Below are 24,828 nucleotides of genomic sequence, written 5' to 3' on the forward strand. Positions count from 1 at the left end.
ACTGCTGAACCTAATGTATTTTTTAAATAATTATTTTATTGTTGCTTACATGAAACGTGACGTACCCACAAAATACACATGACGTCAATAATAGGGGCGGCAATTAGTTTTCAATACCTCAAAGCATAGACGACCAACCCAATGGCAACAGCCATGCCCGTAAATTTTACTTAAACATATAACCGTATTATTATACAGTCATGTATATTATTATTCAGTATATTTAATACATTCAAAATACGGTGGTTTTGTTATATTTTTAGCTAATTTTGAACCAGTAATGTTTACTTAGCTTTCGTGCTATTAACTGTGTACAGTTAATACTTACACTTACAGACAACCCTTGAAAGTAAAACATGACAATACTGCACGTTATAATATATTAATAAGCGTTTCATGAGTTAAAAGTAAAAATATGAATAATTTAAATTTGTTTTTAAAAATATCAAGACCAAAAAAATACATATTTTTATTAACTCCTAAAAGTTAGGTTTGGTTAAATGAGGGGAATACAGTCGTAGAAGTGAGTCAATAAGTAAATAATTATTATTATGTAAACTATTATGTAGTTTTTAATGGTTCAATACAATAATCAACGAATTGTTGTTTTATAGTTATATACAGCATGATCCTGCGGGATAAAAAATACGGCTTGTCGGTTAATTTAATAGCGACGAAAATCATGCCTACTCTTATACCGCATACGATGAACCCCGGATTGAATCTAGAACAGTTCCAGACCCTAATCGAACTCTTGCAAGACATGCTGGACCATATTGACAGGTGTGTATTGTTGTATTACTATTGTGTTAATAAACAAAATACGAAAATGTTTAATTGTTTTTTGTGAAAATCGTATAATGGTATTTTGTAATTACACCACAATAGGAACCAGAGAAATAAACTGAAACTCGACACTATATCAATGCAGAGTCCCGACAGACACCGTCCTTTGAGACATTTATACAGCTCTGACAACATGCACGCGCAAAACTTCAACATACCAAACTTAAAAATTGAACAACGAAAAACGTCTAGCGCCGAAGATATGGTTCGCAAAAATTCGGCTGGTAAGTACATAATCGCATTATATTACTGTTTATTTAAGCTATAGGTATACAATTTTAAAATGGTGAGATGTGTTAAAAACCGTTGTCGAAATACAATTTTTTTTTCCATTTATACTTTCCATACCTATATTTTAAGATACTTCATTTTGTCGGTTTAAACTAGTAACTAATAACAAAAATATTTCAATATTCCAAAATATAAAATTCTGTTTATTGTGGAAAGCTCTTACTTTTTCAAATATTTATTTGATCTTTATTGTAGTTATTTGGAAAATAAAATATAAAAAAAAAATTGTGGCATTACATCACAATGAAATAAAAATACAGATATATACATTTATTAAAGATTTTTTATTTTTCATTCGTTACATAATATGAAGTTCATTTTAAATCGATTTGGAATTATCTGAGATAATTGTTTATCTTTAAATAATAAATAAAATATTTATTTTATATAAATTGAGCTTTAAAGAATATGTTATTCACGAATAAAAAAAATCATCTATTATAATATGTATTATGTTATTTTATTTTGCCCAACTTTTTGACATTATTGTAAAAAACATTTTCATGAAAGGCATTAATGCTAAAAATCAAACTACCGTCAAGTTAATGAGTTTTTGATTTTCGAAAAATAGAACTCTGGTAAACAATGCGATCTGTAATATTCAATACCCTCTTACCCTCTTTTCGCCCTCTAAAATAATATTTTAGCTACGAAACCGATTCTTAGAATTATTTCGGAGCTTACAATCCATTATGATTTTGAGTACGGTATAGTTGACAAAAACGACAGGTGCAGCAATGTTGTTCGTTTATGTCAAAAATGCAAGAGTACGCTTTATTTTCTTTTAGCCGCTAATATGTTATAATTATAAAAGGAATGTTCATTCAACGAGATAAATTAATTAAAAATATATTATCGCTAAAAACTTTTTTGCTTAACAATGTGATTTTCTTATCATATCATATAATACATTATTATATTTCTTCTGTTGCATGTCACTTAACTATAAGAAAAAACTGTATGGAATTCTTTGCAATTTATTTAAGACAATTTTCCTAATAATAATAATTATTTTATATTAATAACGCTAATAGCTGATATTTTTGAGTAATTATTCTAATAAGTGTTTAAACAAAACAATTTCCACGCATCAAATAAAAGTACTTTAAATTTTTTTTTAGCTTTAAACAGTTTTACAGTCGAATTTCGAAGCCTTATATATGAACGTTTCTATCCAATTTATAATACCTAAGAAAAAGCCACATTAATATTATTAAAATCCTTTTATTGCTTCATCATCTTATTGGTCCATAATCGAATTGAACTACTTTACGTTATAATCCAAACCCCCCCCCCCCCAAGCTATACTTCTTATATTTGATCGCTTATTTCGTATTTCATTAAAACCAATTTTAGTTTAATATAGAATATACAGTACTATAATCATTTATCGATTATCTATGTCATAATTTTATTGTTATTATTTATAGCTTATTTTTATATTATTAAAATTATATAATAGTGAACGATAAATATTTTATGAATCTTTTTACGGCAAAAAAGAAAACGATAGATTTTTCAATTTCAAAAAATAAATATTTTACAAGCGACATATTATTATTGTTCAATATAAATATAAACGTACTCAAGTATAAAAAATATAACTTCATATAGTCATCGCAACTTTTAGACATTTTTCACCTTAGTGAAAAACTATTATTGCGATTTTCAATGAAATATATCTGTACATAAGAAAGAAAAAACATAAGTTGTATGGTATAGTATAAAAGAACAGGAATTTCTTTTATTGTGTTCCATTGATCCATTAAATCTGTCTGCAGCCTTAGAAAATAATACTCTACAATACGTATTATGAACATACAAAGGAAATGTTATTAAAATTAATCGTCGTGTAACAAAAAAAAAAATACATTGATTTCAATAGACTCTTTTTAAGACGTTTTGATTACATCGATCAGTTATTTATTATGAGTAGATAAAGGTAAATTAAAAAAAAACAGAGAATTAAAGTGGCTGATTCCATTTATATTTAATACGAGATAAGAGAGGAAAAAATGTAATCTATTTAATATTGTTGGGTAATAATAATTTATCTGTATCCTATAGGAGGATGTTTCAAGATAGATTTATTCTTATATTGAGGAAAGTACACACATTATAGAATGACTTTGTATTCATTAAGAGAAAAAAGAATAGTTTGTTTCTTAATAATGGGCGATCGAAAATTCTACTTCTACAAATCTCTACTGTAACTCGCTAACTATTGTCAATGAAATGTTTTAAAATTAAATTGAAATATCTTTTTGTCAGACGATCATACATTATATGGATGCGATTTGTATTTATTTTTGGTAAAGAATGAAAACAGTCTATATTATATACACGGTAACAAGATAAAACGCAATACTTATAGTTTAAGTGGTTTTTATAATTGTACAGAACTAAATGTAAACCATAATTTTAATGCGTTCTTATCGGCGATGCTTAAAATTGTATTTTTTTGTTTCTAGCAAAAGTTGATGAAAACAGACTATAATAGAAAAAAAAAAGTTCATTGACTAATTATATTTGTTACGATTAAAAACTTAGTTTAAATGTAATTATTTGATACAGATTAATATATTTTTTAAATCTTTGACTGAGCTATATTTACAAAAAAAAAAAAAAATAATACAAATTACCTAAATTAATAAAATTTACTTAAATTCATATATAGTAATTGATTTTCATGTGTTTTTTTTTTTTTTGTTGCAGGAAGTTGGTGGTTTGGTGGATCTCCGTCGGGTTCGGACAGCAATTTCTTGCGAGTAGTCAGCTCGTTCCCGAACCGTCGTTTGTCCGACAACATGCTTAACACTCCCAAAATCCGAATCGCCCCCTCGTGTGCTTCTTCGCCGGGTAGTACACCCGTGGGCACCGGACTTCCCATCCGAAGACATTCGAACGTGGAGCGTCGCGGGTCCACCATAAACCTGTCGCCGCCTTCGGTAATGCTTCGTTATTTATTCTTAAATTATTAGTATATTATTATTGTTATCGTTTTGTTCCCTCCAAAAGCTGTACATAAAAATATTGACTTGACAACGGCCTATGCCGTCGCGACTTTCATTTTAATTTCACAAAAAAAAAAAAAAAAAAAAAATACCGTATGTATTATCCTGCTTGAAGCTTTGTGCGGTTCCTGAGGAAATCGGGTGCGATTGAAACATATGTAGAGTAATATTGTTGTAGACGAACCGGTAACGCTGCGAGTCGCTTAGATAAAAAAAAAATAATAATAATAGTTACACGCCTACAGACGAAATGCCGCTATATGGATAATATTAAAAAGTAACAATACACAACTAGCTGTGTTATTATTGTTTTTTTTTTTTTAAACGACTTTTGCCTCACCGACATCAAACGCGTTCGCACCTTTTGCCGTCAGGGGCTTTTATAGTGATTTTTTGCACAGGGCTATCAATACTTCAGATCGGTTAACCGCGATGGGTCCACAATGTCGGTACCATCATCGACGTATGTAAGTGTTAAACGAAATGAGATTGTTGCATACATTATACTACATCGGTGTCCGTTTATTGGCAGTGTTCATATTTTGGTTTTATTGGTTTTTTTTTTTTAAATTTTAATTCATTTTTTATTTGTTTATTATTTTGTTTTTATATATTTCGCATAAGTGTACGGCATTACTCGTTGGTTCAGCATGAATAACACTGTATACACTATAATATACAATATAATATATACATATTATATACATACGAATATTATATTGTATCTATACGCGAATTAAATTTGTTTGTTTGGATTTTTTTTCGTTTTTTACAATATCTTAAAATATAATAACACTATACAACAGGAACACAACAACAAATGGCGGACGGTAGCGCTACCAATATATAGCGAGAGCGACCTCTAAATATATATATATATATATATGTATATATTAAGCCAACTATACAGCGATTGGCACTATAGTCCGTTGGCTATACACAAACACATTTCGACAATTAATTATTACCGTGTCGACTGACAATCGCAACTGGCGTGTAATAACAACAATATCATATTATTATCCCGTACAGGAAACCCGTTCTCAAGTATTTTAACTAAGTGCGCGTTTTCATTTTCCGCAATGGAATGTGTAATACGCCGTATGTATACAGGGTGATCCACCAGGGTGTAAGACACTCGTTTTGGACTTAAATGGAACATACTTGTATTAATTCCATAAATATGTGGACAACAAATTTAAGCGTTTGAATTTTTTAATTTTCATCTACCTGTTGTTGTTTGTTTGCTATGATTTTGTAAAGGCTTCAACTTAAGATCAGTGTATTCGTTCGGTTTTTTTCAACAGTAGCATTCCCATTAAATAATCATATTGCTGAAGATAAAAATGTTTAAAGTAGTATAGCAAAATACGTACTTGCAAGTACAGGAAAATAATATTTTTCAAATTATTCATATTTTCCAAGAAAACGAGTGTCTTACGTCACAGATGGATTACCCTGTATAGTACAATCCACGTGGGGCGTACCGGATAAAATATATCACATAATTTGTGTAGCTTTCATCTCCATTCGGCGCGAAGTCCTTTAATGTACCGTGATGACATTTGAAAATGAAATAACACCTTAGGGACGTTTACATTAGTAAATTACATTATTATATTCGTTATAAAAGTTCATAATATATAATTTTTTTTTTTTTATTATTATTATTAAATGATATTGAATAAGTTGCGTTTTTTCGTTTTACCGTCAGCCATTTTGTCACTAGTAAAATAATATTTTCATAGTAAAACGCGTGAATGATGGAGAAAAATGTCATATTTTATGTTTTTTTTGTTTTTAATTTTGTCTTTTTGCTTTTTGGCAAAGGTCGACAAACGATGTTGTTTTCTTCTGCGTTTCTATTTGTACTTGTACTTACTATTTTTGGCTTTTGTTGTTAGCTATAGAACTTGCCGATAACAAGTACGCACACCTTGTGCGTGCGTATCACACTGTTCTTATCTATATTCAGCATATTGCTTTTTGGCTGATTGTGCGCACATTAAGTTGAAAAACAAATTTCAAAACAACATACAATAACAAAAATGTTGGCGATTAGTTTTAAAAGCGACAAGAATATATTTTATTTTCAAATATTATTCTGAAAAATAATGACTGCCGTCTGTTGATCAGCTTAAGTTTTCGTTTATAAATAATTGATTTTGTGTTATTACTTGTTAGTATAAGAAGCTTATTTATGCATTTCGCTGTGTTTACTTATTTTGTGTTACTTTTAATGGTTTTTACAAAATTATAATAATGAAGGTATACTAAAAAAAATTAAAGTAGTTAAAATCAGAGCTCTGTTAAGGACTATTGCTTATATACATATACTCAATTCATAATAAAACCATTATCCTAATGCCTCTATTAAAATATCGTTAAAAATTATTAATAAACCTAAGGGCTAAGTTAAATTGTGATTGTTAATATTATTTTCTTGCGTTCAATGTGCACGAATCTTAAACATTTATCTTTTACATGTTAGCTGTTAACTCAATCTAGTAGTATACATAACACCTTGCAGCGTTATAGGTTCAAACTAAAGAGATACATTATCTTAGTCACCATATGAATAAAGTGAATACATTTCAGTAAAAACATATAGGTTTATCAATAAATTTTAAATTGTATACTACATTAATTAAAATATTAAAATTTTTAAAATACAACTAGAAAAAACGCTATAATATGAATTATACTTTTTTTCATTCAAATCATCATCGAGTAAAATTTGTTTTAAAAATTACAAATACCTATGGTTTTTAAGTATTCGTTCTTAATTATATTAAAAATACAAGTACAAAGTGATAATTAATTTTTCGTCAATAAGTATATAATAAATATTAGATAAAGGGTTTATCTTCTGTACTTTAGGAAAACATAATTTATATCATCTACTATTTTGAATTCATAGTGTTTCAGCAAAACTCATAAAATAAATAACTAAATATATTATTATAACATTATGTTGTTATAATTTTTCATATCTTATGCCTTTTCAATAATTGTGTCAATACTCGTGTGACACATTGCTAATTTATTGTTATTGTATATTCTTTATACATAGAAAAATATTAAAATGGCATTGACCAAATGACAAGTATGTATTAATTTTGCAGATGCGAAACGCCGTACTATCGATAACAAAATGTATCGTACGGCGTTCTGAAATTGTGTAATTTAAAGCTTTTAGGTATTTTCAAATTTGTTACATTTTTAGTTGTTTATTTATATGAATTTTTTTTTTGTATGCTACTTACGCGGATAACAGCTTGCACGGAGCATGATTGTGAGTATTCATAAGTTGTTTCACACTAACTCTTAAGTAATGATAACTAACAGCATCGCCTAGAATTTCTAGAAAAAAAACTCTTCTAAGTACACTTTTTGTTTAGTAGTGGCTATTTACAACTGTTTTAAAGACAAAATCAGAAACAACGATTACGAACACTGAACTATTATTAATCCTTGAAGTTAATTTTCTGAGATACTACCACTGTTTGTGTGTTAGTCTGACGATATCAAAACACCATTAATACCAAATTTTATTATTGAACAAAATATAGCTCAGTAGACTTAAATATTTTTATTTAAAAAGTAATTATTAGCGGTCCACGCGAACAGCTGGCCGGTTCCTTTACACTAATCCTATATAATATATATTTGACACTTGAGACCGAGACGAATCGAAAACCTGAGATGAAATAAAACAATTTAAATACTATTGCCCGGCAAATAAGATATCATTTACCATTTTGATAGCACATCAGTACAAGTAGAAGTAAAATTTAGACAATGGTTAGATAAGTTTTCGGTCGGTCCCGATCTCAGGAGTTGGTATCATGATTTAATATCGGTTTTGCGTTACGTCCTGTGGGACACCTTGTGTATATAATATTGTATGGGCGTGGTAATCATCCAGTAAATTAATCGCCATTATTTTTCACTCTAGTTGCGTTGGACTTTACTAGGAATACTTACTATATTATATTACTCAATCACGTGTGCAACCCGCATCAACATCATTCTCGGTCCTCCTCGTGCTCGAAATAACAGCAACAAGCCGACGACACTCAATTAATAAAATTATCATTACTTTTTCAGTTACCCCTGCCCACAGACCGTTGCATCTCTTCTATTCCATAAACTTGATCCGCAGATCTAATTACTCCGTTGTACCGCCAATTACATCAATTAGAAATTCATTACCCGTGATCGTTTTATAATAAAAACTGATTAATTTGTCTAATGTTTTTTATTCCTTATTGTGTATGCTGTAGAAACCTAAACCAAGAACATAAATTACTGGGGCTGAACCCGTCCGACGCACCTTTTTACTTGAAACCAAATTCTATATGCGCATGCATAATATATTATTTTAAATCTATCTAAAATACTGTAAAAAGCATTTTACATTAAAACGAATAACCCCACAAAAAAATAAAACTGCATACTATATTACCCTCTTTTGGCATTCATTTTAATATGTACATTCACAAATAATTATTAACCTGCATAATCTTGTAGGTACCATCAAGGTATTTGTGTTCATTTCTATTTTTCCTTTTTTTTTTTACATAAAAACGAAACTTTTGACTTACCTTTTTAGGATATTTTCTGTAGTAATAATTTATTATAAGCCAATGTGTGTCTCGTGGGATAATCTGATATCAAATCCCATGTATTTCGGGTTCGCTTATTTAAAAAAAAACATCTCGCTAATAACTAATTCCAATTATCTACAGCCGTAGGACGAATTGAACGAATTGAACTCTACCTATAAATATCCGAGTTACTTAAACCACTTGTTGTTTTGTAGTTTTTATTTTTATTTTACTGACGTAATGTTTTAAATTGTTACTCTGTGTTTGAACAACGGCCATTCGTTTACGCCATGTCTTGGTGTAATCATTTATTCATGTCACACATTTTCTTCTCTCGGAAATTATAGTCTTTAACGTCAAGTTAAAAATTGTTCGCATAAATAAAATATCGTCGATACGCGCAGTGTACGAGATCAAATAATTCGGGAAAAGAAAATAGACCTATTCGTGTTATTTTTGCCTTCGTTTAAAGTTTTGAATCAAGCCGTCGCGTCGTGTCACCGCGTCATTTGTATCGACCTCCAAAGAAAAAAACATTGCTATAACTTTATTCAGGGAAATAACCTGCCATCGATGAGACGGCGTTTTCTTCGAATTTGAATATTATGCCGAATAGAAACAGCATGCGTTGTCAAAATGTTACTATGCACAAAAAAGTACATTATGTTCGGGAATTCCAATTTTCAATAATACTTCACAATAAAGTAACCCCCAAAATTCAATCCAGTAAGTTGAAAACGAATGTATGGCGTTGCTGTCTTTATGGCGGTAATAAATTCGGATTCAGATGATTCCTAGCAAACATTATATAAGTAACGCAGTGCCTGTTCAATGTGTGTCTGTGCTGAATTAGGAAATATTAATGAAACATTTGGGTTGTTAATAATAAATAGTATATAGTGTACAGCTTTCTGCCAAAGTATTGTGTAAAAAAAATGTGACAATCATTATAAAATATTGTATTTTTCAACGGAAATTGATTGAAATATAAAATACTATTGCTGGTCAGGTTTACGTGTAAAACTAACTATGCACAAATTGGCATGTAGGTACGTTGTATAAAGTTATTTTTCAAGCGCAATGAAAAATGTTCAAGTTTCTATTAAGCCCACACAATCGAATGGGTTACCTATAACTATAATTGAACAACTAGAAATAAATAACATTTACAAATAAAATAAGTTGTGATATGGACATTAGAACACTACGGTCGTCCGATATAAAAATGAATTACCCAGAAAACCCTTCTCATTACTGTACTAATGAACATTATATATAGTTTTTAATTAAATTCCATCCAAGCAATTCCTATACCGATACCTTTATAATAAATATCCCGCCTGATCGTTGTTCGTTGAAATTAAATACAAATTATTGCTCACATTAATTTGTACACACAGTTGTTTTGCGCTTGTACTTCATAGGTACCTAAGATTTATTTTTTGTTTCATAAAATAATTTCCGCTATAATTTAGTCTCGAGCTGTAATTTTTTTTTAATAAACCCCTGACAGTTTTCATCCATCTCGCTTGTCTGAGTTATTGTTGCTTTTGTAAACGCCATTTTTTAAAGCTACAAACCCTATTTTCAACAAACCTAATTGTAATATTCATTGCAGCAATTGGCCGAGTTTTCGAGGCGTAGTAAATCCCGACAAACAAACCTCTGTTTTTAATGTAAATTCAATAGGTACACTTTCGAGTTCGAAAAACATTACTATAAATACAAATATAATATTATTGTGAAATCGTTTTACAGTCGTGAGTCGTCTTTGCAATAGGTATGCCGCTAAACTTAAAAATGTCTCATTGTTATGTTGTCGTCTTAGCTGTTTTTTTTTGTCTGGCGTCTCGTTTGCAAACTTTATAATGTAGGCATAGGCGCAATTTCAATTTTTAACTTGGGGGCTGGAAATTTTTTTAAATTATATATATAAGTAAACATATTTTTGTATTTCAAAATTGTTTGCATAACCAAATTTTTTTTTGGGGGGGGGGGGCTAAGCCCACCCTAGCCCCCTGCGCCTATGATTATGTAGGCCACTTAACTGTTGCCCGGTGAACTCGTCAAATAGTATATAAAATATATTTAATATGTAAACTATTCATTATTATAATATTTCAATATTTTTTCCTCGTGTAACAGGGAGGAAGCATGCCGAACACTAGCAGCAGCGTACCGTATCTGCTCAGTTCCAGTATGAACAGCATTCGGTCGAGGAGGCAGAGCACGTGCTCGCAAGGCTCAGGCACAGGCATTTTGCAGCAGTTGGGCTCCGGCGTGGCCAAACAACTGGCCACGTTACAAAATCCTGTAAGAATTGATTTTTTTTTTTGTAAATTAAAATTAACTAAAAAGACAACGCCTTAAGCACGTGTTTGTTCTTATGTCGCCAGTATCAGCTGTTTAGCGGTAACAAGTGAAGACGATAGAAAACCAACACATCATCACTTTCACAGTCGTTCGACAGTGTCTATTTCGACCCAGTCAATTATATCGAGTAACGACATGTCAGTACATCTCAATACACAGGCTGTCGACTACAATAGCATGTGTGATGCAGAAAACTAAAATAGGGGCCTAATGTCGGTCAATTTGATTCCAACGGACAAGTTTTTTTTAGCTCCAATCCGGGTCTCAAATTGTTAAAATATCAAGTACCAAGATTCAAAAAATAGCACTAACTCAATTTTGTAAAATTCCGATAAGAGGTCCCTTATTACAATAACTATTATTATTAATTATAAATTATATCACTATTGCTAACGGTGGAACACAAATGAGTGTGTACACCGACGATCTCGATTTGCGTTGTGTGTCAAATTTGTTTTTTTTTCTAATGTAATAATAGGTATATAATAATAATAATAATATTATAAAATACTTTTATCCAAACGAACCCTTTTTTAAAAAAAAAAAAAATCAATATAGTAACTTACATATCTATAAAATACAATTACAATTACATTGTCTTTATTCGTTCAACAACTGTTTACCATTAATTGTATTTTCTACTATATAATAATATGTAATTTATACTTATTATATGTATATATATATATTATTGTTATTGCGCTGTACTTGTGTGGTAGGCGTTAAGTTTATACTTTAAAGTATTCTATAATAGATGTGTATCTACTAGTAGGTTATGTTTTTGTCCTCGTGAACATATCTTTTTTTTAATTTTATTTTTTAATATTTCTTAACGTTTTTGCTCAATACGTGGATTACGTCCATTGTAAAATATAATCCCTAAAACTATCTATAGTACCTATATTAGTCATCGTTAGTCTACATAATCAGCCGTCATCAATAATACAAATAATATACATACTATATTATATTTATACTCGTATACCTGCACTTCACCTTAGAACTGATAAAGACAATCAGATACTATTCTACTTAATATTCTAAAATTCCTTCGCGTCTTATAATACCTATATTACATATTTATTTTCGTCACGAGTAGACAATCCAGTACTTTTATTAATAGATTTATATTTAAAAATATATGTGATAAAAAAAAGTTATAATTAGATGTGAAAATAATGTTTATAAAATCAATAATATATAATAGAGATTATTTGTTATTATAATTTATCGTTGTGTAGCTATTTATCCTATTTTGTTTGGGAGAGAGTAAAATTTAATTTATGAATACTTAACAGCTAGGTATGATTTAAGGAATAATTTCCATTATTATTATGATATGAATATACAATAAATAATATACCTATAAACCGCGAAAACCGTACTCATACTGTTATCCATTATTTGGTAATATGTGACCACAGAACTTAAATAGTAAACACCTAAAATATCTTAATTTTCAAAGATTTTATTAGCTTATAGTACCGCTGTAAACGAATGATTATGTACTTACTCATGAAATTAAGTATACAGATATTAGTAAAATAATAATTTATCTGTAAGTCTTCTCGATTGTTATATCTGAAATAGACAGCTAACGACACAGGTATTAATAAATAACATTTTTTTATCATGTAAATTATAATCTAGCTACAAATTATTTACCTATGTAACGAGAAAAAGTTATTTTTGTTTCGAGGTCGTTTCGCGACGGGTATAATTTTTTATTTACAACGTACTGAACACAATGTAAACGTATTTGACTTCCTAATAACAACAATTTAAACAGATATATATATATATATATATAATCGTTAATCGTCATAATGTATCGATGATTTTGATCACAATACCATTTACCAAATTAACAAAATTATCATTTGTTACAAAATACCATTTGTTAATTTTAAAAAGTAGCTATAACTCATTATACCTTGTGAAATTAATCATTGGTAAAATAGTTTTTAAATGATTAGTTTATTGAAACCCCTAAAACAACATACATGCTTAAAGGTTATTTGTTTACTAACAGGCAAATGAATAATTTTTTTTTTAGGTTATCATTATTTCAATAAAAAAAATGCCCGACACCCTACTCTTCTGATTGTGCCTATATTTACACTTCATAAATATTACTTAGTAAAATTAAGTTTTGTCGTTTTAAATAATTTCATTAAAAACATTTGGTTTTATTCATTTGTCAGCGAAATAAAAATGAATAACACAAAACTACGTTATGCAAATAATATTATAATTAGACGTAAAAAGTAATAGTGTTTAGTATTTATTTTTGAAAATTATATAACTGTGATAATTGATAAATTATTATATAATTATGAATCAACAAATTCTTCTTACGGTATATACCTACAAGACATCAATACTACTACATATTATATAATAGTGCTTAGCTTACATGCATCAATCCAATAAGTTTATTTTTTGGAAAATCAGTTTTATTTAATAAAACTAATGTGGAAAAAGTCGTATAATACATCATATAGAGTATTTTTGATTAATTACTTATAAAATAAATTGGTCTGTCCTGTTGCTTAATTTGTATCTGGTACTCAACTTCGATTATTAAAACTTATTTGTGTCTAATATTTGATTGTAAGATAAAACATTGATTACTATATTACTTTTTAATAATCAATAATTATATTTAGTATCATTCGAAAATAATACTGTTTTATGTAATACTGTAATATGTTGACATTATTTAAATATTTTGTTGTTGTTTGAAATTGAATAATATAGAAATTAAAAACATTTAACTAGGTATTTTTTTTTTTGTTAATACCAATTGTACATAAGCATTTATAGAGTGTGCTCTATTGTAAGCTGTAAGGATGATAGTATTTCAGGTACCACAGCGCTTGCAGAACAGGATATGTATTTAATAGACTTAGATATACGTACACGTGGAATTGATTAAAACAAAAAATAATAATATACATATATTACGTATGTTAAATATTATCTGTCTACATTTATTTATAACTATAAAAACACTTATATAAAAATAACTTGAATATAGGATAAGAATAAAATTAATATAAAGCTGTTACAGTCTTATCAAACATAATTAGATACCTGAGTATTTCAAATGAATCTGAAAACATTGAGATCATTAATATAAATTTTGTTCTAATAGAACTCAATAGCAATCTAAAAGATCAGCCCCTTCAACAAAGCAATTGTTCGACTGGCCGATTATATCATCCAACATGGAGTTCAATCCGCTTCTCGTATAAATAATCCATTTCTTCCTGGCAGTATAATTTTCAAAATCATAGGTGTAAGCAAAGTCGAGGAATTTATCGGGTAAAATATAGACATCCGTTTTGGTTCTAAGACACACATCACTTGGATATATGTTGCGGTTACTAGCACATTTGAGACTCGACAAAAGTTCACCATCGCAAGAAGTTGTGATAGAATTTAAAACTCTATCAGACGAGTCGGTGTGTCTTGACTTTTTGCATTGAACACTAGAATTTATATCATTATTATCATCATCCGTTTGATAAAATTGTCGTGCCGGATCATTTTTATTTGATTGTGAGACATTAGGGTCAGAACTTGGCGAAATAAGTAATTTTCTAGTCAAACCAACTGCACTATTTTGAACTTCTAAATCACATTCGTCATTTAAAGCCATATAAAGAACCTAAGACAAAAATTAAAATATGAAACTATTAAAAATGTAATTTAAACAAGATATTAAATCAAACCATGTTTAAGCATTGAAATAGACCATGTTATTTAAGATAAGAAGTCAAATTAAAAACATCAACTTACATGCAAACAACCAACTTGACTCAACATAACAAAATCAAATGAAACATTTATATTTGTGGAATCGTCACAAGTCTTTTGGGTACATTTTTTAATGAGAGTATCCCAAAACTCGTAAGCAAATTTTTTCACCTCCCAAAGAGGATCTTGAAGACTTACATGTACCATAACTATGCACACATCGTTGAACATTTGGTTGCTATAAAATTGAAATGGTGTATGAACATTAATAGTTATTTCCTGATAATATCCAACGCTAAACTGACATAATTAAAACTATGTACAGTTTAGAGTTTATAGTTTTATATTTAAGATTTACCTAAGGTAGTCAAAGTCATACAAAGCTGTTATTAATTTGACTGCTTGTCTTCTAATAACTCCTTCAGGTTCCATTTGCATTATATCTAAGCTGTAAATCTAAATTATTTAAAATAAAATGTAGATATTATATTAACACGTAAATTAATTTACATTTTGATATTAAAAAAAAAAGGCTCACCAATATATCTGTTTCTTTTAGTAATGAGGTTCCTAATTCCATAACTGACACCATTTCTATCAGACATTCGAGAGCTTTGGCTTTGACATATGGATCACTATCATACGTGGCAGATTTATATACAGATGCTGGTAACTGATTTTCTAAGATGCATTTGACCAAAAAGTGTCCTATAAATGAAAAAAGTATGGTTAATAACAATTAAAAAACCCTAAAAATGTACACAATTTTCAAATGAAAATTGCAAGCTTTAACTTTTTTTTAAAAAAAAGTGAAAGTAATTTCAGACTCGTATGGGATATTTATTAAATACAGTACTACTAAAATACAGTGAAAAGTTAAAAAAATATCATTAACCCTTTCTCCTAAAATGGATGGACAATTTTTCCTTTTTTAGCTTTTATACTATTAGGACATATTATCTGAAAATTACAACATCTTTTGAAAACCTTTCAGTCAAACTTTTTATTTATTTATAGAGGAAAAATAACGTGATTACAAACACAATAGTTTGTAATAGTTTTATAACAGGTTTTTTACCTTTTTTTTTTATAATGTTTGTAGCGATCATGGAGTCCTAAACACTAAAATGTTTGTTGGTTTTTTTACTTTATAAAATTGAAATTCCCCAAACAACCAGTCATAATTGTCAGTAGTTTATTTTAAATATAAAAAGTTAATGACATATGTTTTGATATTTCTATTAAATGACAAAAATGTGTATTAACTCTTTTTGTATTGAGAAAAACCCCAAAAGATCAAATAACACACATATAAACACATGTTGCCATGAAATGTTTTTTGTTTTGCATTGAAGTCTTTATTTTATCACATTCAGTTAGAATAAAATTCTTGCGACTTCTCGGACCTCAATATACTCTACCCTTAGTATGCCCTGACCCACTGCGTTGACTTTTTAAAGGTAATTAATTAGACCTGGATAAAAAATTACAAGTTCGTTTCCTAAGTAGTTTTGTTTTTTTACCTGTATTGTATTTAGATGCTACTGTGATGTTGGTAATACAATCCAAACAACTATCTCGGACTTCCGGTCTAGTATCCAACAGTAAAATACTTAATGTATTACATAGGTTCCGAAAATCATCTTTGTTGTTTGCAATTTCATAAACTCTTTTATTAAAAGATATGCTAATTAATTTAAAAAATGTCTGGAAATCAAGTTTAATTTTTAAAATTTATTTTGTCACAGCAACTACTAACACACAGTACTAGATAATAATATACCCACTTGCAAAACAGCCGAGTTATGGGAAGACTTTTGTAAAAATGTGCTATAATTTTGTATCAGAGATACTGACAATGAGTTATCGTCAGTAAATATCTCTTTGTCGGGTTTTCTCTCTTCTAGAATTTTGGTCCAACATATAAATAAGTTAGGCAACAACTCTAAAAAGTTCTTGTAATTTTGAACCATGCAATACTCAGGATTTTTTTCAAGCCAAACATCTGAATGCAGCAAAAAATCCAATATGGACAAAAATAGGGTATTCAAATATTGCAGTGATTCCTAAAATAATAAAAAGAGTACTTATATATAATACATTGTTAGTAATAAAATATTATTAAACCGGAATTTTACAATGCATTCCAGGATTTCAGATTGGCCTTCCAAGATCACGCGTAATAGGAATTATGTAGGCTCGACTTGTGTTTATCACAGTACACTGGTAGCCTACGAGCCCCAAGCCAAACTATATGTTATGGAATCTAAGATTTATCTTAGAAACTAAATTTAATGTCAGCAAAAAGCTTTACCTGCTTTAGTATATATACAACATCTGTGACATTAAGTATAACAGAAATGGCGATTTCTTTTATTATAGTTGGATCAAACACAACCTCATTACATTTAGATACATATTGAAATTCGACAATATTTGTACCAACATTAATCGGTAAACTGTTTGAAAATTTGAGCCATTTTGTACATTCTTCGATATGTTTTAACTGTAAATAAAAACATTACATTTTAAAATAATACAAAACTCAAAACAATACATTTAGCGTTATTTTTACCTGACCAATTATTAGTTCTTTTTCAAAACAGACATCATTTATTTTGGCAGCATTAAGATATTTAATGGCCTGTGTGTACCAGTTATTAACTTGCTTATAAAATAGTGGATTATCTGGCCAATCCATATTAGAAAATAAAGAATTAAAAGTGAGCTCCATATCCAACTTGGGCCAAACTGTATAACAGTCAAGCAATAAGTGCAACGTAACACAGTTTCTTGATAAATACGGAGATAATTTTAATAGTGTATTCATTTTTTTTAGTATATCTTTTAGAGAATAATTTAAAATTATGGTTTTACAAGCTTCTGCTTGATATTTAGTGCCAAGAAAGCGTTCCAAACATACAATCAACATTTTGAGGTAAAAATTGTAAGTTGAAATTGCCTTTTCTTCACAATTTTCAATAAGCTCATCGTTATAACATAATTCAGAAAAAATATCATGAAGAATCGGTTCATTGAAGTGTGTTATGTCAAAGTCAAATGTCCTGTATACTAAGTCAGCAATATACTGAATAGTCTGTACTTCCATAAACTTTCCCATAACAAATGACTTGTCATTCTTAAATAATATATTTAACCAGAGACCTAGAAAAATATGATTTTATATTTACATCAATGTGAAACAGGCAGTGTTTGTTTTCTTAAAAAATTCACCATCATAACACTCACCTTCTTTAACAATATGCTCAATTCCTAATTTTTGAGTATTTAACGATTGTAACAACGTTATATAAGAATTAAAAATTGCCGAATCTTTGAGATTAGGCGAATCTTTAACTTGTTGTATCAACAGTTGTAATATATTTAAATCCATTAATATTACTAAATTATCACGTGACTTAAGCAGTATAGCTAAATACTTCAGGGCAAATGCATAGAGATCCCTTGACATGTGTTCCGTTATTACAGTTTTTTGTTTGTAAATATCCAACACTCTGAGGAACCATTTAGAATGAGTAGCGATTGGTATATTGCTCAGGACACTGTCTAAAATAATGATGAAAACACGTACAATGGACATTACAATTACACTAGGGGTAAAGCACTACATACCAGCATCGTTTAAACTTGTCAACAGTTTTTCTAGTAACGTTTTGTCTTGAATAGTGAAGTTTTCTGTTAGCAGACAGTCTAACGCTTTTAAAAGCTTACTAGCAACGCAACTGGACATAATTTAGTAGCAACACTCTTGGTACACTTACTTTTGAAAGGAATTATTTCAAATAAAAATGAATATTATACCTAGTTTTCATATTTTGAAAAAAATGCCGAGCGGCCGAAACTTCATAATGATAACACTTATCTCAAGACTATGTAACAGATAAAACGTGTACTATCTTTTGTAAAACTTAGATCTCTCTTAAAAATATTAGTGTTCTCTAAAATATGTTCGTAGCTTCAATATTATTGAGAAATGAGAATTTGACAAATACGAAGCTATAATTAATGTATGATAACGAATTTCCTCCTGGACCGCCGTGGCTACCGACTGGCAAGATGAAATACATCTTGATTTTTACCGCTAGAGGTCGTCCCATATACTAGCATTAATATGTGCGACAGGCCAGGCAGAAGTAGACGATGAATTATGAAAGATGAAAATGACGATCACGAGTACTTATGTGAGTTATGTCGTGTTCAAATAAAAAAATATTAAAATAAGCTCACAAATAAAAATGTACAAATTATAAAGGTTGGAAAATCATTTTAAAAAGGTAACGAATAAAAAAAAAAAATATGTATTATATAATTCCGTCATATGCGGTGTATTTATTAACATGTTAAAAGTAAGGATTTACAAGTCGAAAAATGACTTCTTTACATTTTATAATTACAAAATAGAAATAGAAATTATTATAAATCTAACAACGAATGTAAATGCCCAAGTTAGGATTAAACCTAAAACCTATCTTGTGCGTATTATATAAATATATGCTATATAGGTCAGTAATTAATGTAGATGTTTAGTTTTTAATTAATTATGGTAAATAACAATGTAAAGTAGGTGATTTATTTGCAATTTAATATACTCATTAAATAGCTTTAATGTCAGATTTAATGTAAGTTATCGTAGAGTAATAGATAACTACCTATATTGTCTTGTAATTTGTAAGTTCAATAAAAAAAATATAACTTAACAGAATAACTATTTTTGAAATTCTTTAAGTTTGAACCTAACCTAACCTTTTAGTGCTGTCTCGAATTACTCTTTCAAAATAGGTATTTTGAAAGAGCTATAACACAACAAAAGGAATGAAATAAGGATTGAAAAAAAAATACATAAACACAGCCATATTATAAAACACGGGCATTTTGAACATCAGATTTTCTCTTGGCAAGTCGGATGATACTGGACTACATTCCGTTTGATTAAACGGTGTACTATTTTCAAATGATTGGTCAGCGTCGACGATTTAGTGTACTGCTTTGGACATAGTTTACACTTATACGGTTTTTCTCCCGTATGTAATCGCATGTGTTCGGCGAGTACATAGGGCGAACACAATAGTTTCGAACACACCTAAAAACAGTATATTTTCCAACAATAGACTGAATTCATATTTTTTTTAAATTTTGCTACCCCTACACCCCCTCCATAGTTTTTGTTTGTCAAAAAGAAGAAATGCTTGACATTTTAGTCTTCTCAAATCTAAGTGGAGCCATATTTGCCCATGTATGATTAACACAAAAAATATATTTTTCATTAAAACCGTCAGAACTTCAAAATGTATAAATAAATGGGTTGAATTAAAAAAAAAAATCGGAAAGCTGACATAGTATCAGTATGTATCTTTAAAATATTCATAAATACATTTGTAGTTTTTATCCGATTTTTAATTACTTATAATGCCTAGGCAGTTTAACAATAAGCAACGAATAAAAATGTATCTTTAAACCATTGTTTACATCAATAAAAATAAACAACATCAAATGTCTCGTGAAACATTTTGAAGGTGAAATTGTCAGCTTCCGGAATATTTTTTGTTAAAACTATAAAAGATTCATAAGTTTTGAAGCTATGACGATTTTGATAAATTATAAATTTTTTAGGTGTTATTCAAATGGGGAATATCTCACCACTGGCTCGCCACTAAGAGTGCACCACTTAGAGTTGTCTTAGGAGGTTGAAATTTTAAACATTTCTTCTTTTCGACAAATGAAATCGATTCAAAGGGTAGGCAGCAAGACATGTTTTCCCCTGGGCAATTCTAAATACACATTGCGTACACTCGGTCGTGTAAACAGCGCCTTGGGACATAATAATAATACCTGCGAAATTATTCACTTACGTTGCACCGATGTTTATTGCCGACTCTAGTCGTCCTGGACGATTCGGGATTCCGGAGTTTTTTTTCGCAGCGATTGCACATTATCCTCGGGGAACATTGTCCCGTGGTGATTTTCAAGTCGAACACGCCGAAACATCCGTTGCACTTAGAGTAGGCTTTGACGCCGTGCGTGTACTCCAAATGGCCGCTGAGATTGGCCATTTGATGAAACTCCCTGATGCAAAGTTGGCACTTGTAGAGTTTCGGAGACGTCTTGACGTTGAAACACTGTCTTCGCCTTGTACTGCAACCGCCGTCGAACGTGGGTAGTTTGAATCTACCCAGCAGAGACTTTTCGCAGTTATACTGGCACACGTGCAAGTCAAGACTCTTGTTGCTGGAATCGTCGTCGTCTTGTCCGTTGTCGTAGTTGTACGAGAAGTCAGTTTCCATTGCCGTCGGATATAAACCGCCAATGTTGCCATAGTTTGTCTTATTGCACAAACTGTACAAACAGAGTATATTTTATAAATCAGTAAGGACTAAACCTATAAGGACATTGTACCGTTTATTCGATCTACCCACAATTACTTCTATAAAAAAATTGACAGTGGTACAGTTCTATTGCCAAAGTTTTTCAACCTCGCAAGTATCACAATAGTATTCCTATATTTCTTTAACGTCCAAACTGTTATGGGAAACTAATTTTTCCCGCGGATAAAGTTATACAATATGTTATACTGACTTGTCACTTTGTAACAGTAAATTAGCTTGACTTTCCGGGTAGAAGTAATTTTCAGTTTTGATATGCTGGAATTCCACTACTTCCCGATATTCTGTATTGTTGTTCAAATGCGAACTACAACTTAAAAATATTACGATTTTAGACATACATTAACTAACTACTCTATTGATTAAAAGGAAAATGAATAGGTTATTTGAAAAAGGGCCAAGTACGAAACCGGAAGTATAAGCATTTACAACGTTTTCAATAAACTAAATTGAAAATGAAGTTATAGATATCGTTATGATTATAATCATAACAATGAACGGTGGTTATATAGATACCTAGTATAAGTAATTAGTATGCATAAAAAATTATATGTATCCTATAGCATGTGCTACATTTGAACAAAACATTTTCGATGCGAATCAATAGATAGGAAAAATAAAAAATTATTTTAATTACGTTGTTACAATAACGTTAATCAATTAATTAGTTAATAAAAAATGGCTATAGTTTTTTTTGGGGTTTTCTAAAAAAAATTAACATTTTCGATAGGACACAGTAGACCTATTTTTAGATCTATCATCATATCGACCTAATTCGTCAGACCTAAGTCCAAATTCTATGTTAAAACAAATGTCTTACAATGGGATAACTAATTACAATTATCAAATATTAATAACATAATAGCAGGTACCTTTCATACAACACATCATCGCTTTCATTATCAAGTGGTTCCGTTTTGATATCAACGCATTCAGTTCTATAGTTTAAACAAAAAATATAAACAATACACCGTCTTAGTATGATAAAGAATTGTAATTAATTTGGAAATAATTACTTAAACATGATTGGATATAGGTTTGTAGAGAAAATCCTTTCGGTAGTCCCTTATGTTGTTAATATTATTTAGATTATAACTAAGTTATCTGTACATTATTCATACAAAATATTAAGTGTATATACAAATAAATGTAAGCGTAATGCTTGTGAAGTATTATGAAAATGATAAATTAGTTGTGGACATCAAAATTATTAACACAGTAGAATACGGTATACAGGTTTTATTTCGTTTGACGAGTAACTAGGTGAATTATATTGCTTAGTAACTAAAAAGCTGTGTGGGTCACGGGACCCCCGACAGTGGTTACCATGTCTACAAACCAATTGTTTATGTTGGGTTAGCAACCAAATAAACATATTCGTATTCGTATTTAAAGTACAAAATTCGCACACCCTTTCAAAAAGGTGGAATTTTCAAAAAGTACTATGCCAGAACCTTCGCGGGTGTGTACTCAACAACTCCCAAGAATTTTCAAAATGTGGCTACTTTCTGGAACACCCTATTATACTTAATAACTTCACTGACACAGATAAGTAATTAATTCAATAAATCAAACATTTTCTTATAATAATTAAACGAAATCATACACAAAACAAATGTATTCTAATAGTTAAGAAATCAAATAGTTAATAATATAATTAAAATACAGAAAGAAAAAATAAAACGTTGATAAAAAAAAATTATCATGGGATTGTTATTTGTTAGGTAATATTAGACCATCCAAAATGGTGTCAAATTAATTTTCATAATTTGCAAGAATTTGCTAGTCCACTTTTTCACTAACTATGTTCAAAATCATATTAAATTTGCAACTTGTGTTTTAGAATTTGGAAGTTTACAAAATGTGTTTGCAAATTAAATAGTAATTTAATAATAAAACAAATAATAATAACAACTAATGTTTTACAACTTTACAACATTTTTTTTTTGTATACTGAAAACTTCATAGGAACTATTTTATATTTTAAACATGAAACAATATTTTCTATATTTTGTTCATTTGTTAGATATACCTATTAATTTATTAAACGAGGACCAATAGTTGGTATAAATAATTTGTCAATAATTATTATTGTTATCCGTTTATCTTTTATTTGATGCGGGTAACATGTTTTAAAACTATTTTTAGATACATATTAAGTATTATTTTTGATGTAATTAGATGGCATTATTATTAATTATCGAATTAATTGACTGACTCTTTGTGTTAACATTATTTTTGAATGCACCTATTTAAGAGTATGAATTAAAAGAAAGTGTTGCCATTTCAATATGCAATCGCCATGTAAGTTATTGTTACATGCAATATAAATTTTCATTTACATGAATAGATTTTCAAGTAATTGTATTTAACATGTTAACCTTTAAACATTAACAACCTTTACCTATGTTCGTTTGATTTTTAAGTATGTTACTGTAATAATATTTTTATTATGTTTATATTGTTTCTTTTTTTTTTGGTTTAAAAAATTGTTAAGCCATATTGTTGTTATTTTTACATTAGGTTATAAGTTATTACATATAGTTAGTACGTTGTATTATTTCTAATGGCTAAAAATAATAGGTATAATGTATTTGTTAGAAACGGTTAAAACAAAATCACTTAAGGCTCCTAAGCGATAAATAAACAATAATCGTTACTTTTACATTTAACGTCAACTCAAACAATATTTCTCCTGAATAAAATTCAGTGGTTTCTTTGAGTTTTGATTTATGTGTTTTTTTAATTAATTAAAGGGTGAATGAAAAGATTATATTCACCGAGGTGACTGAATTTCTGGAAATGGCGGCTGTCGGTAAAGCAATTGTCGAAAAATTATTTGAATGTATGTATATATTATATTATTATTATTGTTTCTTTAGAACAAAACAGGATAATTTTCAAACATAAATACATTAAACTCATTAATTAGTATTCTTTAATAATTTATGGCCCTGTAAATAATATTAGAAATATTTTAAAAATGTCCAACGTTAAACAGTTGTGGCGTTCTCCAGACAAAGGGCCAATGGAATAATAGGATTTTTTTCGGAAATGGTTTTAAATGAATCATTATGATAAATTTGGATATTTTAAATTCATATAAATTAAATTTGGAAAAAAATGTTTTTCTAAATTTAATTTCATTACTCATTTGTATACTAGTTAAATAAATGAATAATGTACATTAACAGTTTATTCGTGTAATAATATATAACATTTCAGATTTTATAAAATAACATTTTTTAAATAGTGGTTTGATTTTCAAGTATTAATATCGATGTTTATATTTTTTGCACTCATTATGGATTTTCTTGGTGAAAACAATGTTTTACATAAAACCCGTTTTAATAATATCTATGATATAATACAACACCTTAACGACCTATCAACACGACATCAAAAATATTATAAATAAATAATTTGATTGTTTAAAAAAAAATTGTTGACGGTTGCTTGGTAAATTATTGATTGTTTTTTAGTAGCACAATCGGTGAAAATAAACGTTTTGATTTAGTTTTGACAAGTTGT

The 24,828-nt window shown here is 29.1% G+C and overlaps 3 protein-coding genes across 6 annotated transcripts in view; 1 reads left to right on the forward strand and 2 right to left on the reverse strand.

Moving 5' to 3' along the window:
* Window positions 1-11,726, forward strand: part of LOC126832749 (SCY1-like protein 2) — a 97,487-nt gene extending 85,761 nt beyond the window's left edge. The window contains exons 12-18 of one of the 4 annotated variants that reach the window (XM_050563652.1): window positions 615-783; window positions 889-1,070; window positions 3,853-4,085; window positions 4,553-4,618; window positions 7,429-7,446; window positions 10,907-11,074; window positions 11,158-11,726. In XM_050563652.1, coding sequence (XP_050419609.1) covers window positions 615-783; window positions 889-1,070; window positions 3,853-4,085; window positions 4,553-4,618; window positions 7,429-7,446; window positions 10,907-11,074; window positions 11,158-11,184 — 863 coding nt within the window. In that variant the 3' untranslated portion in view covers window positions 11,185-11,726. The remainder of the gene's footprint in view (window positions 1-614; window positions 784-888; window positions 1,071-3,852; window positions 4,086-4,552; window positions 4,619-7,428; window positions 7,447-10,906; window positions 11,075-11,157) is intronic. The other 3 variants (XM_050563653.1, XM_050563654.1, XM_050563655.1) reach the window with 3 other exon arrangements.
* Window positions 11,727-14,068: 2,342 nt separating this feature from the next.
* LOC126832762 (uncharacterized) lies at window positions 14,069-18,912 on the reverse strand. Its single transcript, XM_050563683.1, has 10 exons — window positions 18,530-18,912; window positions 18,146-18,463; window positions 17,472-18,061; window positions 17,211-17,402; window positions 16,684-16,962; window positions 16,420-16,603; window positions 15,435-15,604; window positions 15,255-15,352; window positions 14,939-15,134; window positions 14,069-14,807 (listed from the first exon to the last, which is right to left on the reverse strand). The coding sequence occupies exons 1-10, from the start codon at window positions 18,645-18,647 to the stop codon at window positions 14,295-14,297; spliced, it is 2,658 nt and encodes an 885-aa protein (XP_050419640.1). The 5' UTR covers window positions 18,648-18,912; the 3' UTR covers window positions 14,069-14,294.
* Window positions 18,913-19,717: 805 nt separating this feature from the next.
* On the reverse strand, window positions 19,718-22,341 carry LOC126832869 (zinc finger protein 888-like). The gene is made up of 5 exons (XM_050563889.1): window positions 22,314-22,341; window positions 22,170-22,235; window positions 21,491-21,610; window positions 20,767-21,250; window positions 19,718-19,997 (listed from the first exon to the last, which is right to left on the reverse strand). The coding sequence occupies exons 1-5, from the start codon at window positions 22,319-22,321 to the stop codon at window positions 19,797-19,799; spliced, it is 879 nt and encodes a 292-aa protein (XP_050419846.1). The 5' UTR covers window positions 22,322-22,341; the 3' UTR covers window positions 19,718-19,796.
* Window positions 22,342-24,828: the final 2,487 nt, after the last annotated feature.

Source organism: Adelges cooleyi, unplaced genomic scaffold (assembly GCF_023614345.1).
Source record: "Adelges cooleyi isolate 19-005CV unplaced genomic scaffold, UGA_ACOO_1.1 ACOO_flye_CR_arks_rails_tigmint_CR_PRNA_167, whole genome shotgun sequence".
In the NCBI taxonomy this organism is placed as follows: Eukaryota; Metazoa; Arthropoda; class Insecta; order Hemiptera; family Adelgidae; genus Adelges; species Adelges cooleyi.

Bases quoted from the DNA above. Each gene is read 5' to 3' on its own strand.
- LOC126832762 (XM_050563683.1), bottom strand. From the start codon at position 18,647: ATGTCCAGTTGCGTTGCTAGTAAGCTTTTAAAAGCGTTAGACTGTCTG. The intron at 18,464-18,529 runs GTATGTAGTGCT...TCATTATTTTAG, and splicing joins GACAAGTTTAAACGATGCTG to ACAGTGTCCTGAGCAATATA. The intron at 16,963-17,210 runs GTAAAGCTTTTT...TTATTATTTTAG, and splicing joins TTGTATATATACTAAAGCAG to GAATCACTGCAATATTTGAA.
- LOC126832869 (XM_050563889.1), bottom strand. The intron at 21,611-22,169 runs GTACCTGCTATT...AATATTTTTAAG, and splicing joins GATGATGTGTTGTATGAAAG to TTGTAGTTCGCATTTGAACA. The intron at 21,251-21,490 runs GTCAGTATAACA...CTGTTTGTACAG, and splicing joins TTACTGTTACAAAGTGACAA to TTTGTGCAATAAGACAAACT.